Genomic DNA, 15,249 nt, shown 5'->3' on the forward strand with positions numbered 1-15,249 from the left:
TTTTTTATGTCTTAGATGTTTCCTCAGATATTCTACAAAATAATTAAAATTGGTTTTTTTCGAATCCCTCACTTTGACCCATATTTCAAGAGTAACCAACTCAACAACGGCGGCAAAATGTGTCACCTATTTTCGTGTACAATGTTTGATCTATAAATAAGTCTAGAAAAACACGTTGTATAGATACCCAGTGGTATAATTAACTTCTCTTAGTATTTATCTTTAATATCTATTCATAATAACTAGTGATAATTCCTTGAAAGAACCATGATTTAAAAAAAAATAGTGACTGACAAAATAAGATACGTAGCGTGATTTATTTGTTAAAATAAGGAAATTCGACCAATAAAAAATTGTGACGTTTGGAAATCTGCCATTTTGTATTTGTCAAAGTAAACTTTAATACAGTTTACCTTGCTTGAAACTACTGGATTCATTCTGCTTGCTGACATTGTAAAGATAACTCATGTTTATCAAAACAAGCAAATGCGGAGGTCACACGAGGTCGCACATGGAAATTATTAATCCTTTCCGGAAATGCACGAAAAACAGGTTAGCACAAAATTAGGTTACTTGACTGTACTACTGTTGCTTTATCTTTTTAAAAAGTTAAATATCTCAAGTCAACAATTTTTTTTTTTTTTGCACCACTAGAAAGAATTCTCATTATTACACTTGCAATAAGGGGTATGGTTGCAGATTCCAAATTCCAAATGCTCGAATCAAATGCCAGATTTAATATTTACATGAAAGATTAGATAGGCCTAACCAGCAACTTTGATATTTTAAATGAAATTCCATCACTGATGGCATCAGTTCCTAATCTAGCAGTCTGTCACTGAGATTCTGCCAGTTGCACCTTAGATAATTTTAAAATAACCATCTATTTTGTTTCATATTTCGCTGGATTCAATTTTCATCAATAGTAAATAGATCTGTTTTTAATATCATTACTCTTTACTTGTCTTGTTCTTTTCACTTTCTCGGCATCATTTCGCCATTGACATTGGTGGGCCTATTAGTAGTAGCCTACATGCATGGAAATCAGATCAGGCTTACCTTCTAATTCAGCCGAATCACCTGCCATGTTCATTATTCTGAAAACCAATTCATATTGTACTTGACAAACGCATTTACTTCTGTTTTGTTGGGGAAAACAGTCAAGCTTCAGAGTTTGGAAATACCGGTAATAACAGACTCCAAAGTTAAAGAGTTCAATTTCGAGTACCGCTTTGACCTTAGAATGTAAAGTAAGTTTGGGGCAAATGGGTTTATGGACGAATTGGTTATCAAGGGGATTTAACTCTTTTGTTATTATAGATGGCTCTGAATTTCAACATGTCAGCTTACATCGAAAACATTCAAAAACATTTTCTCAACAATAACAGAATACGAGACACACTTGCGCATACAGCAAAAGTTCATTCAGTTGCCTGGAGCTGCGATGGAAGAAGACTAGCATCTGGTTCTTTCGACAAATCTGTTTGTATTTATTCATTAGAAAGAGATAGATTGGTTAGTCTGTACATTTAATTTAGTTTTACGTTACACATACGTGGTTGTTGGTCATCGAATTGGATAGGAGTTTTATTAATCATGTATTAAAGACTATTGTGATGAGGCATGTACCCAGAACTAGCAGTAGTAGTTCTGAAGTGGTAACACCTCACATGAAGACACAATATTTTGCAATAGCCTTATATAGTTAGAAATGAATTGAGATGATGCCCATCATGATGAAGCAGCACTGGTAAGCCATATTGGTATTGATTCTTACCAGCCTCTGGTCATGAAATTCACATTCATTATTTTGCTTTATGTTATTAACAGGGTAAAGAAAATATATTTAGAGGCCATGGTGATAGTGTAGATCAACTTTGTTGGCACCCTAAAAACTCAGATCAACTAGTGACAGCCAGTGGAGATAAAACTATTAGGATTTGGGATACCAGATCAGCTAAATCTGTTGCTACTGTTAATACTAAAGGTAATAAAATGATGAAACAGGCAACACTTCGATATTAGTATAAAAATTATTTTTATGGTAAAAACTGTGAAACGGTACAAAAAATATAATGCATTTCTGCAGTTCTGTTGTCATGATATCATGGGTTAAAGCTGCCTGTATGAATGTTATCAGCCTGGAAAGTACAACTGTTTTGACTACCATGGTAATTTTTAGTAGAATTGCTGTAGGGCAAGACTTCAGATTTAATTCCTGAAAGCAACAATCTCTGAAACTGACTTGTATCAACTGACAAATTCAAAAAAAAAATAATCAATATTGTGAGAGCTTAATAATAATATAATATTTAACCTATTTATGTAGGTGAGAATATTAATATTTGTTGGTCACCAGATGGTACAACTATAGCTGTTGGTAATAAAGAAGATTTAGTAACATTTATAGATGCTAGAACTCACAGATCACGTACTGATGAACAATTTAAATATGAAGTTAATGAGATATCATGGAATAATGATGGAGATTTATTCTTTTTAACAAGTGGTCAAGGAACTATTAACATACTCAGGTAATTCAGCATTTACAAAAATAATAAATAAGATAACCATGTCTTTTAACCATAGATACAGCACAACTTAATACAATACAATACAAGTACCACACAAACATTAATAGCTATTTGGATTTAAGATATTCCTTTAGATTAGTATCAACTGCTTACAGATGTTATAATATCTATTTACAAATATATATTTCAGTTATCCTGATCTCAAACCTCTCCATACATTAACAGCACATCCTGCTAACTGTATTTGTATAGAATTTGATCCTATAGGAACATATTTTGCAACAGGAAGTACTGATGCCTTAGTTTCATTATGGGATTTGTCTGAATTAGTTTGTGTTCGTACATTTTCGAGGTGAGATTTTTTGTGTGCGCATAAACAGAGAATGGAAATTGGATTGTGATTTTGATAGGTCTCATGTTGAAGGCCTTTACATTATCAGTTAAAAATGTCTTTAGTTTCATATTTAGATTGAGCCAAGACAGTTTGTTAAATTTTTTAGCAGGTTACGTCACTTAACCTAGAGTCTGACTACAATCCTCAATACATTATGATCTGATTTTTTCATCTCTTTGTTATCATAATTTAAGCAGACCTATCAAGATCTCTGTCAAAAGCAGGCCTACAGCTGTAAAATTCTGAATTCCATAAACATAATCTATGACTATTTGAACGGAAAATAATTAATTTATTTCCTTTAATCATATGTATAGGTTAGATTGGCCAGTACGGACATTGAGTTTCAGTCATGATGGCCAGTTATTAGCGTCAGCTTCAGAAGACTTAGTTATAGATATAGCTATGGTAGAAACAGGTTTGTATATATATGTATTGTGTTAGTGTCTGATGATCAAAACATAATACTCTAATATCTCTCTTTTATAAGTTTATATAACTATAAGTGGGTGAATTATTGCAAGGTCCTTCATAAGCTCTTAGAGGCTAAGTGTAAAGGGACAGATGCGCCATTTTGGGGGTTGTTTTTCGTCTTGAATATATGTAAATAGTATACAGAAGTACTAGAAATGTTGGAAAATCACTTAATTCCTTTTAAAAATACCTCAAACCTACTATATTTATTTTACCCACTATATATAACAGAGTCTCTTAACTTGACAAGTCATCATTTTAACATTCAAATGCAGATAAGTCTGGACAGACATGGATTTGAAGGCTCAAATTTCGATGGTGAGCTGTGAACACCATAACTGATTGGTTTAGCTAACAAAATCCTGTTTCTGAGAGTAAAGTATGATTGGTAAAAAAAATGGAACATCTGTTCCTTTAAAAACTGAAAAAAAAAACAATGGGACACAGCAGAAACATGAAATAAGACAAATATAACTGGCACCCTTTAAACAACCGTGGAAAACCAGTTTCTTTTGTCATTTCAGGAGAAAAAGTAGCTGAAATACCATGTGAAACACCAACTTTTACAGTTGCTTGGCATCCTAAAAAACATTTACTAGCATTTGCTTGTGATGATAAACATGATAGAGATAGAGATTCAGGAACTGTTAAAGTGTGGGGCTTCCCTAATGAACCTTGAATACATTTAAATCATGCTAACAATTTGGAAGACTGGTTTGATGAATACAAGAAGAAATGTCAAGTTAACCATATTCACATCATGTTCTGATTTTGTATTAAATGGTGTAGCAAAATAGTTATTTTGCCTCCATGAACCAAAATTTGCAACAAATCAGTGTTTAGTTTTTTCTTTCATCGTAACATTATATTATTCATTTTTTTGTACAATCATATCATGTCACTCAAAATAAAGATTTTGTGATAAATTTTGTGTTTTTGTTGCTAATTTCATGACTTCATGACAAAAAAGGCAACTGTTTGCCTGATCATGATGTTTGAAATTAGCCGTAGAATAGCTTGAATCTTTCTCTGCATCACGAAATAGTGACAGGGTTGAAAATTTGTTATGATTGTTTCCAAGACCCTACTGTCATTCTAGCTTTAACTTTGAACATCTGCCATTACCAAAGAAAATTTAAGTAATGATTTCTTCAGAACTCACTTCTCTTATTAGAACACATTTTAGTCGTCCATGACTATCTTACCACAATCGATTTATAGTTTAAATAAAGCACACAATTGTCAATTGTGTCATTAAATTCTTGCTTGCATATTAAATAATATTCTTATTTGCCTTATTTGCTTGATAAATATGAAAGCTCAGTTGACAAACAAGTTAAGGGAGATAACTAAGTTTAATGAAATTGTCTCCCCTTAAACAAAGATTATATTGAAAACAACACTTATTGAGTTGAATGAATAAATTTGTTATTAAAATTACGAAAATTGCATGGAAATTAACAACGGTTAAATGATATGATATCCTTTATCTAGACCAATTGATGTTAAACTGATTTTTAATGAAATTACCTATTTAAAGAGCTTATATGTATTTTGTTTTCAGTCTGATCTAGACCAATATAAAATAGACTCTTTATCTTATTTTTAAAAAGGTTGTTGTGACCTTGAATTTAGTTAACCATTGTTTAGATAAACTGTTGATATGATTATATTCAAGTCAGAGTAGACCTAATCTTATCTAGAGGCTATTAAACCAGATCTAGGCTTCATTGTGAATTCTGAACATTCTTGTATAAGCCAGACTGTAGGTAGGCCTATATTATAACTCTATTATAACAAAATGAACTGTCTATTAAGGAATCTACAAAAGGATTGTGCTAAATTATTGAGAAATGTTGCTTCCTGTAGACATAAATCTGATAATACAGCTGGTGGTGTTGGTGTATCAGAACTAGATATTAGTGGTATTTATCCTCCAATACCAACACCGTTCCATCCAGATGAGAGCATTGCTTATGATCAGCTAGAGAACAATTTTAACATTTGGAATAAAATTCCTTTAAAAGGTAAGTTAAGGTATTGTATAAAAGGACTATTTTTGGGAATAACTATGTAAAAACACTGAATGAATCTAGCTCTAGCCTATAAATAATAATAAAATGAAAATTTATTTTTTTTGCCATTAAATATGCTTAATGAATTTATTAAAAATAAGATTTAAGATAAAATTCTCAGTCTTCAAAGCATGAAAAATGAATGTTTTTAATTGCAATGGAGCTTGATAAACCAACAGTTTTGTATATGATATCTGATAAGTCAATGCACTGATGCTGCAGAAGACTTGTCATTCAATCAGTGCCTTCACCAGGAATGAATTGGTGCTTGGGCTGAAATTTTGTACTCAAAATTTAATAAAAGGCCCATAGAATCATTTCTTTGAATTTTGAGCTGCCAAAAACGTATCAAAATCTATGTCTTTTTGATTTTATACAAAGATAATGTAAATGAATCCATCTCTGATGAACTGAAGGTTTTGCTGGGGCTTAATTCTCACTTGCTAGGGCCCAGCCCCCACGGACCTCACCCTAATGACAGGGTTTGACAGGTCAATTGAATATAATTGTCATCTGGTACTAGATAATGGCCAATTATGCAACTTGACTAGGGTGGGCTTAAGATTATATGTGATACACTTTTTATATTGTTTGATTTGTCAAAGTAAATATATCTTATATAAATATTATACGAAATATCTTGTCTTACTTGCAAGCAGATTGTGACAGGCTTGCAATGAGCAACTATTGATCTCAAGTGCAGACATATGAGACCAATTTTTTTTTCCACAAATTACTGAGAAAGTGCAGGCCCACATTCAATTCAAATTTGCATGAAATTTTTTGAATATGCATGTCGATTTTTATAGAAATGTGACCAAATGCATCACAAAGAGCATAATTCATTTCCACAAACAACGTGTCTCGGGGACAATAACATGCTGAAAATTGCTTGAAATCCTTCACTTTTGCCATTTTTAAGATTTTCCATTTCGTGTAAGGTCTTAGCCATGTACATAAAAGTCTAACATGGAAACTTGAAACAATATTAGTTTCCTATGCTCAAATTTCTTGTAAGGTCTGTATTATACTTTATAGCAGGGTTTAATACAGTTATTTTGATATTACAGGATATGTTGTTGAAGGGTCTAATGGAGAATATACATATCTATCACCTGATGAACGTGTGGAGGTTGTTAGTAAAGCTGTAAAGTTGGCAGATAAAGATAAATTAATCATAGCAGGCTCTGGTTGTGAATGTAAGTACATGTATTATTTTATTATTATCTTAATTATTTATCAAGTCTACATTGAATACAGGTCATAGTAATTATTACATAAGTTATTCCAAGTTTAGTTCCAATTACAACATGGTGGATGGTGCAACAGAGCAATAGAATTCATAGCTTTCTAGAACACTTGGTGCCAATCTGTGACTGGGCCTGTCAACTCTCCATCTTTCAAAAAGAGTTTAAATAGATGATACTAACAAATGTTTTACAAAGATGAAAATTTTTTTTCCAAAAAAGCCCAAAATAGGTTGTCACAAGGAATATATTAACTTGCAATTATTATTGCACAAGTTTTAGGGAAGTAATTGTTATTTCAGCAACCAGAGACACAATAGAAATGACTAGAAAAATGGCTGATGCAGGGGCAGATGCAGTATTAGTGGTAACACCTTGTTATTTTAAAGGGAGAATGACCAATGAATCTTTGATACAACATTACACTAGGGTTTGTATGCAATTAGTTATATTGGTACATGGTGGCTAAAACAGCTGAATTTCAGTTATCTGTGACATGTTACAAATGAACAAAAATAATATCTGATTCCTCTAGATATATACAGGAATATACCAAGTTAATCTAAGGTAGTGCTCGATTGGAATTAGTTCTGTCTGTTCGAATTTTGACCTCAATCCAATGCTACAGAACTGGTTTATGTCACATTCCTAATCTTCTCCACCATTTTAAATTGTGACTGCACTTATTTTTTCTGCACACAGTTTAAACTCTGTGATTTCCATGAATTCTAAATGTGCACATGACACCAATCAAGCAGCCCCTTTGTATGTATGCAATTTTTAGTAGTCGTGCAAGGATTGAATATATAACCAACGATTTCATGTAATCGGTCATTTTAAGCTTTTTATGAATTTCTGAATATGTTGCGACAATTTCAACTTTCAATTCCTTTGATTTTAGATGATTGATTAATGTCAATTGTAATCACTGTAGGTGGCAGATACCAGTTCTATACCTGTGATATTGTACAGTGTTCCTGCTAATACTGGTATTGATTTATCACCTGAAGTTATTGTACATTTAGCACCACATCCTAACATTATTGGTATGAAGGACAGTGCTGGTGATGTAAGTCCTAGAGTTTCTTTTGGAATGCACTTTATCTTTCAATTTAGAATTCCATTATTGCAAACCAATACTTTTTGAAAACTTATGGCATACCATGCTATGGAAGCATTTACACTAAAAGTTAATAAGTTACTGATAGTTTTTAGCTGGCTTAATTAAAGATATACATGTAACTTAAAATGGTATGTGACACCAATTACTATTATGAAACAAATTAGTGGAAAAAAGCTCAAATAATGCAAGGACTACCATTTCAATATACAGTTCATATAGCACAATTTATTTTTGTAAAGTTTACAATTATGTCATGGTATCTAATTGATCAAAAAACAAAAACTCCCATATGAAACATTCTACTGGATTTTATCTTACTTTATTGTTGCAAGCTTTATAGTTGGACCTATATAACCATCATATTTTATTTTCTAGATCACAAAGCTTGCAAGCCTTGTATTTAAAACTAAAAATAAAAATTTTCAAGTATTAGCAGGCTCAGCAGGGTTTCTATTACCAGCTTACACAGTTGGTAAGTAACATGTGTTTGTATATATATATATCAGTGGGTTAAGAGAATTTAAAGACGATATTTTTCTGGATTTTATGCTTAGTGTTATATCTAATAGCTTTTGTTTGCAAAATCAACAAAATCTAGAATGGTCTAATGTATATTGTAACTTAAATTGCATTTTTTCTTCTGATGCTTTTAAGAAATAATTAAGGAAAACCATGGTATATTATCAGCAATTTGTTGTATTATCATAATTGGATAACTTCACATGACAGCCAAATAGAATCTTAGAGGAAAGTAGGTGGAGCCTAGGTATGTTCTCATTTCGATGTTATTGCCATGCTGAAGCTCCACTACTTTTTTTAACAAAAATCATGACTTGCACAGTATCGTAATAAGTTAAAACTGTCAATCATTTATGTTACAAGTCATATATACCTCATTAACATATTTATACAATCTCATGTATTTTAACTCGAAAGATATATAAGGTAAGGTATACATATTATTTGTATTATTATTATGTTGTGTAAGCAGTCTTTTGAAAGTAACTATCCATAATGTGCTGTGCAATTATATATTTTGCATAATTGTTAACCTGTATAATTTGTTTTCATTCAGGTTGTGTAGGTGGTGTATGTGCATTAGCCAATATACTGGGCAAAGAGCTGTGTCAGTTGGTAGATCTATTCCATGCTGGAAGATATCAGGAGGCTTTAGATCTCCAATATCGTTGTATAGCTCCTAATTCTGCAGTAAGTATAATTTTAATCATCTTTTTACAATTTGAAATATATCTACAAAATGTTCAGATACAGACTAGAGCCTAAGGTCTTTATTTTACATGCCATTAATATTTCATGAGAGATTGTACTGTGATAAAATGTTTGAAGTAAGCAAAACTTTTGAATGAGGATGAATAGGAATTGATTGATAGGAACTGATTTAAATCTGCATTAGCTTATTCAAAAAGTCAAAAGAGACTTGTTAAGTTGACCATATCTTCAAGAGTAATCAACGTTATCATAGAGCACAGATCAATTGAAATAACATATCATGTAGTGATTCTGTAAGTATAGGAATGTTATTTATTTTAGATAACAAAGCAATATGGTGTTGCTGGACTGAAGAAAGCGATGGAATGGTTTGGTTATTATGGTGGACCAACAAGATCCCCTTTATTGCCTGTCTCACAGGCTGAAGAGAAAGTCATACGCAACTCTTTTACTCAAAATAACTTTTTAAAGAATTAATATCAATCATGTATAATTCACTGAACACCATTCCCATGTGATGAGATGAAATTAAATATTGTTTTATGTTTTTCTGTAAAAGTAAGCTTATATGCCCATTTCTTCATTCTTTGGCTAAAAGAAAGACAGGGAAAGAAACAATGATCCTTTCTACAAGCTCGTCCTTGACCAAACCTCCTGGCAATGAATATTCATACCCATTTAGTGGTCAACTGGAATAAGTAAAGAGAAAAATGATTTATTCAAGGTAATTGGACTTTCACTCGCCAACGAAGACTAGAACCCTCAACAACCATTTGTTTGACATAGACATAGTCAAACAAATAATGTCAAATAAAGAACTAACACTCTCACTGGCTGTGCTCCGCTCATAACCAACCTCTTCAGCCTACTATCACTGTAACTGTATTTTACCCCTTACTTGTGATGTGTAACTGCTTTTGACTTGCATGTATGCCTCTAAGTGACCTCTAGTAACCCCTATTATAGTCCACCATCACTAGACTCTTGTAACTGTATCTTTACTAACATTTATTAAAGTCCACCATCACTACACTCTTGTAACTGTACCTTTACTAACCTTTATTAAAGTCTACCTTGTACTTCAGTAACTAATTCTTAACTAATCTCTATTGAAGTCCACCATCACTACTCTTGTAACTGTATCTTTACTAACCTTTATTAAAGTCAACCATCACTGCATTTCAGTAACTGAACATGAACTAACCTCTATTAAAGTCTATCTGGTACCTCAGTAACTAATTCTTAACTAATCTCTATTAAAGTCGACCATCACTACACTCTTGTAAGTGTGTCTTTACTAACCTTTATTAAAGCCTACCATCACTTGACTGTGCTTCAGCGACTAATTTTGAGCTAACCTCTATTAATACCATCAATGCACTTCAGTAAGTGTATCATAACTAACCTCTACAAAACTCTACCATCACTGCACTTCAGTAATTTTATCTTTACTAACCTCTATCAAAGTCTACCACCAGTAGGTAGTAACTAGGCTCTGGTTGTCGCTCACATATAAGAGTCCTCAGTTTGGAAGGATGTAGCCTTGAAAAATAATGAAAGAAACTAAGCTTCATTTTCTTGAAACTGTTTTGCTGAATTTTCATGAGTATTCAACAGAAAAATATTACCAAGCCATTCCAAAAACAAGAGACATAACTTGCAATCATGCAGGTCTGCTGGTGAACACTCAAGGAAGCAAAATTATTGACATAATTTGTAGCACAATTAGTCATACACTTCTTTTGAGCTTTTTGTCAAATTCGAGCTTGACTTGTGTCCTTCAGCATGTTGACAAGTTAAATATTGAATGTGTTTTCAATTTCCCACCTGTCAGTGATGCAGGTAAGACGGGCTGACCTGAAAAAAAAAAACACCTAGTCATTCGGATAGGACAATAAAACGAGGCCCTGTGTGCTACAGGCTGTGCATATTAAAGATCTCTGATAGTTGGAAATAAAAAGATAACTTGCCAGGCAAGGTAATATACGCCCACTGGCAGCTTGAATAAAAATATTCAGCAGTACAGTAACAATCACCAGTATGTGACATTGGTGACGGCAATATACCCCACCCCCATTTCAAGTGGGCGTATAAAAAAAAAGCACAAGATAATGCCGATGTCCTGGTAAAATTTTCCTCATGGCGTTGCCCGTCTTCATTAGCCCACTCACGTAAAATATTTTTTATTTTCAAGTACAGAGATTATACTTGGATGATAATGAACAATATCATTAGGTTTGGTCAAAAGCTGTCAATGTTTGTGCCTTATGGTGTATTTACAAGCCAAATACTAAACACATTTTGAAGTACAAAGGCAGTACCTCGCATTAGATAATTAAGGATTTTGTTATAAGCAAGAGTTCAACCTTAGGTGATAAAAATAATTTTACCAAGTTGCGTCTAAATCTGTCTAGAATTTTCCATTCTAAAGCATAACCCTTTTTTCGATTTTCAATAGGGCTTATCCTTGGGTATTATAGAACCATTTCAACAAGTTTCATCTCTATCTGTTAAACATGGTCCCTACTAGAGTGTTTAAGAGCCTAAGATTAAACGCATTGTCAAGGACAAGGGCAACTCATTAAACATATTTAGATTTTTATGATGTTCAATAGGGTTCATCCTTGAGTGATAACAAAACACTTGCACCAAGTTTCATCAAAATCCATCAAGAAATATGTCTTTTGGCGAGTTCGAGCAATTGTGGATGAAATGGCAAACATCTATACTCTTTCGTCACACCAATATATGTTCCACATTTCTTGTGGGCGCATCCAAACACACATCACAAATTCATGATAAATAATTTTCAATTTTTTGTATCTCTATCCAATTACATCAGGCCAATGGTTTTGGAACACAATCATTTAATGATCAAGTAGCAAAATTTAATCATTTTGTGAATTGTGATCAGATCACTCTAGCCTCCAGCATCTTGGTGTTTGACCCATAAGTTCTGAAAATCAATATATATGCAAAAGAGCCATGATATTCAAGTTAAGATTTTTTGCTCACCTAGGGGCAAATCAAAACCATACAGACTACCTAAAAAAGGTACATTTGTCATGCATATGTTTTGAACCATAACTGGATGTGCAAAAATATCTTTGTTGATTTATACATACCGGTACATCAATACGTTATTCTAATGGTTTGTGATAATTGATAATATAGATTCCCAATTCAAATATTTATTCTCTTAACAAAATGAAATGATAGGTCAATTGAAAGAATAGAAAATGAAATAAGGTATACATAGATTACACTATATTGTAATCATTGTGACATAGTTATTAAAATCAAAAACACCTTTAACAAACAAGTTATACATGTAATGAAATTACATAGCATCATATGAATTAATTTGAACGTGGGGTTTTGTTTGGTTCATTAGCACTTTCACTGGATTCAGATTTAGTATAAACCTGAATGGGTCTCCGAAAACCTTTGGCTTTATGATTTACCACATCAATCACTTCACATTTATGAAATCCAACCTCTGCCAAAAGATAATCTCTAAATTGTTCTGGCTTCAACTTAATATTTTGAAAATTATAATTAATGTTTGGTGTCAAATTTTTCCTCTTCTTGTAAGAAGCCCACGGTTGTGGTTCTAAAATAAGTCTCCCTCCAGGACGAAGATGTTTGTGAATTCTTTTGAAGAATATTTTAATGCCTTCATCTCCATTGTTTAAATGAATCCATTTTGATATACTAAGAGCTAGAATTGTGTCATATTCCTCTTTCACTAAACTTAACTGATCTTCATTTTCTAAAACATAATTTCCTTGTTTAAATACAATGTTTTGAGGGAAGATTGAAGATTCTGATCTAGAACATTTGATTAATGGTGGGGCTTCCATTGGACCAAATACTACATTATTTGACACAGGGAATACTGGCTTTTCTTTCTCTTGGGCTTCAACATAATACCTAATATTTTTACGAGCTGCAGATATAAGCGAAGAGTCAATGTCTATTCCAACAATCATTTTGGGTGAGAGTTTCTTAGCAACCAAGATGGTTAAATGTCCAACATTACATCCAATATCTAACACATCCTTCCCTTTAAACCATTCAATATCAAAGAATTCTAATCTAATATCTTCAATGTCTGAAGGATTTCTATATCCATAATATCTATTATAGTTTCCATGAATAAATTTTGGCTTTTTTTTCTTTCCCTTCTGGGTTTTCTGATTAGCACTAGCAATGGCATTATTGTTTGGTACATCCCCAGTCTCAGAGTTGATATCTTTCGGCTGAGAATCTTGTGGTTTACTAAACTTTAGTTCTTTAGCACTAACTAAATCAGCTGCACATTCACTCATTGTGCGTCGCCTGCGTCTTGATGGAGGGGTGAACGGAGGTGATAACATGGTGGTATTGCTGGTACTAGGAATAGGAGCACTCAAACATTTAGCTTGTGATTCTGGATCTAATTCATAGCTAATATCTATTCCAATTGGTGTAGTAACTTTCCCTTCATTTACATTACTAGTGTTTGAATCATCTTTTTTTCTATGTCTATGTCTCTTTCTTCTACGTCCAATGTTGTCATCTAGACTATTTAAGTTTAATGGATCTGTAATATTGGGAGGAATAACCACATCAATTGATTTAGGTGAGGGATGCCATGGTGATGATATAGGTGACATGTTTGCCAAACTCTGACCTGTCAAACCATTTAAGTTTAATGGATCTGCTATTGATCCACCAAGTAAAAACTTGGTTGGAAGTGATATTTTCTCTTCTCGCATTACACAGCTGTGGCTTCTTTTTCTCTTAAATGCAGCATTATCTTTAAAATTGCAGGACCATCGCCTTTTCCTTGAAAATGAGTTTGCTCTTTGACCTGTATCTTCATTCATAGCTTGACCAATGGTAATAGGCTTATTGGATGAATTCTGAATATCCTCTCCCAGCTTCTTCTGTTTTTGACAAGAAGAACCATTGTCATATTTTGGTTTAATGCTGGTTGCAATGTCAGTGGTTGTGGGTGTTGATTTCAATGATACTGTCGTCTCAGCTCTTACTTTAACACTCATAACTTTCTCTTTTATAATGTCAATGCTTACATCAACACTGGTTCATCAAAAAGGAGGTTATGTTCTAAAAATAGACAACAAAATGGACCGTTCCATAAACGTTCTACTTTGTTGACAAAATGTTAGATGGGTTTTACTGTTCAATTCACAACAAAAAATGTCTTTTTCACAAAATTCTTCTTAGAATGATAATTCCCACTGTATCTTTATCTTTTTTCTCCGATTTCCTTTTAACATCATACATTCACAGCGGTCCTTGATTTGTTGCTCTCTCGCTCGAAGGATGCAGCGAAGTGCGGCGTTGAGAGTACGATAGAAAAACAATCGGAAGTGTGTCAAGTCGCGATTGTCATTTAACAAAATCAATGAAACTCTAAGAAATACTGGTAGATCTTATCTTGTATTTGTGGATCTAAGTAAAACCAAACTAAACTTTAAATATAAAACGAAATAATATCAATTAAGAATAAGCAAAAAACTATACATTTTCCAAGAATTTACATTGATCACAGTCTAAATGTACACAGTAAATCTATTTTTAACGGGATACTATCATAACATTGTAGGAAAGAAATTGCCTTCATTGTGGTAAAAATTGATTTGATTGACTTAAAACAGGTTGTACATTGTTCTGAATTTTGGAACCATTTTGTTTGCTTTTGATAAGGTTTTACGCTTCTATAATGTAATATAGGACTATGTTCTTATATGAGGTCTGAAAAGTACGATCAAGGGAGAAAATCAAAATCATTTTTTTCGTTTCCCGATTTTTACAATTAACATTTTAGTGTAGCACAATCAGACTAAATCAAAACAAACTGAAAGTAGCTAAACTGTCGTTGATCTAATTGACACTTCGTCATTATGAATAATTAGTTTTTCACAAAATACCAAGTGCAAACAACTAACCAATAGGTTGATATGAATGTAGGCTTGTTAAAAGCTTTTAAAAATTGTCTAAAATATAGACATAGGTCAACTTTACAGATCCGCGGTGCTTTGTTACGGAAAAAACAGGAAAACAGTAACAATACACAATCCCAACAATCAAATCCAAATGAACAAAGAATATCAAAATCCAAGAATGGTAAATCACATAAAAAAATATGTCAACCTACAACAGT

The 15,249-nt window shown here is 32.7% G+C and overlaps 3 protein-coding genes across 3 annotated transcripts; 2 read left to right on the forward strand and 1 right to left on the reverse strand.

The window, feature by feature from the left end:
- The first annotated feature begins 1,330 nt into the window (after nt 1-1,330).
- Nucleotides 1,331-4,325, forward strand: LOTGIDRAFT_229722 (hypothetical protein). Its single transcript, XM_009068176.1, has 6 exons — nt 1,331-1,515; nt 1,831-1,987; nt 2,330-2,534; nt 2,725-2,886; nt 3,246-3,346; nt 3,927-4,325. The coding sequence occupies exons 1-6, from the start codon at nt 1,339-1,341 to the stop codon at nt 4,079-4,081; spliced, it is 957 nt and encodes a 318-aa protein (XP_009066424.1). The 5' UTR covers nt 1,331-1,338; the 3' UTR covers nt 4,082-4,325.
- Nucleotides 4,326-4,782: 457 nt separating this feature from the next.
- LOTGIDRAFT_211287 (hypothetical protein) lies at nt 4,783-9,554 on the forward strand (the record flags this gene model as incomplete). The annotated part of the gene is made up of 7 exons (XM_009068177.1): nt 4,783-5,429; nt 6,548-6,676; nt 7,027-7,154; nt 7,659-7,793; nt 8,223-8,319; nt 8,923-9,056; nt 9,399-9,554. Exons 1-7 carry the CDS (start codon nt 5,204-5,206, stop codon nt 9,552-9,554), a joined length of 1,005 nt encoding a protein of 334 aa, XP_009066425.1. The 5' UTR covers nt 4,783-5,203.
- A 2,882-nt stretch (nt 9,555-12,436) lies between these two features.
- LOTGIDRAFT_109009 (hypothetical protein) lies at nt 12,437-13,408 on the reverse strand (the record flags this gene model as incomplete). The annotated part of the gene is made up of 1 exon (XM_009068178.1): nt 12,437-13,408. The coding sequence occupies one exon, from the start codon at nt 13,406-13,408 to the stop codon at nt 12,437-12,439; it is 972 nt and encodes a 323-aa protein (XP_009066426.1).
- Nucleotides 13,409-15,249: the final 1,841 nt, after the last annotated feature.

This window comes from Lottia gigantea (assembly GCF_000327385.1).
Source record: "Lottia gigantea unplaced genomic scaffold LOTGIsca_9, whole genome shotgun sequence".
Lineage (NCBI taxonomy): Eukaryota > Metazoa > Mollusca > Gastropoda > Lottiidae > Lottia > Lottia gigantea.

What these genes read in the sequence shown, in the direction of transcription:
- LOTGIDRAFT_229722 (XM_009068176.1), top strand. Translation starts at nt 1,339, where the DNA reads ATGTCAGCTTACATCGAAAACATTCAAAAACATTTTCTCAACAATAAC. An exon ending in TGCTACTGTTAATACTAAAG is followed by an intron (nt 1,988 to 2,329) that starts GTAATAAAATGA and finishes CTATTTATGTAG; the next exon opens with GTGAGAATATTAATATTTGT. An exon ending in GGAACTATTAACATACTCAG is followed by an intron (nt 2,535 to 2,724) that starts GTAATTCAGCAT and finishes TATATATTTCAG; the next exon opens with TTATCCTGATCTCAAACCTC.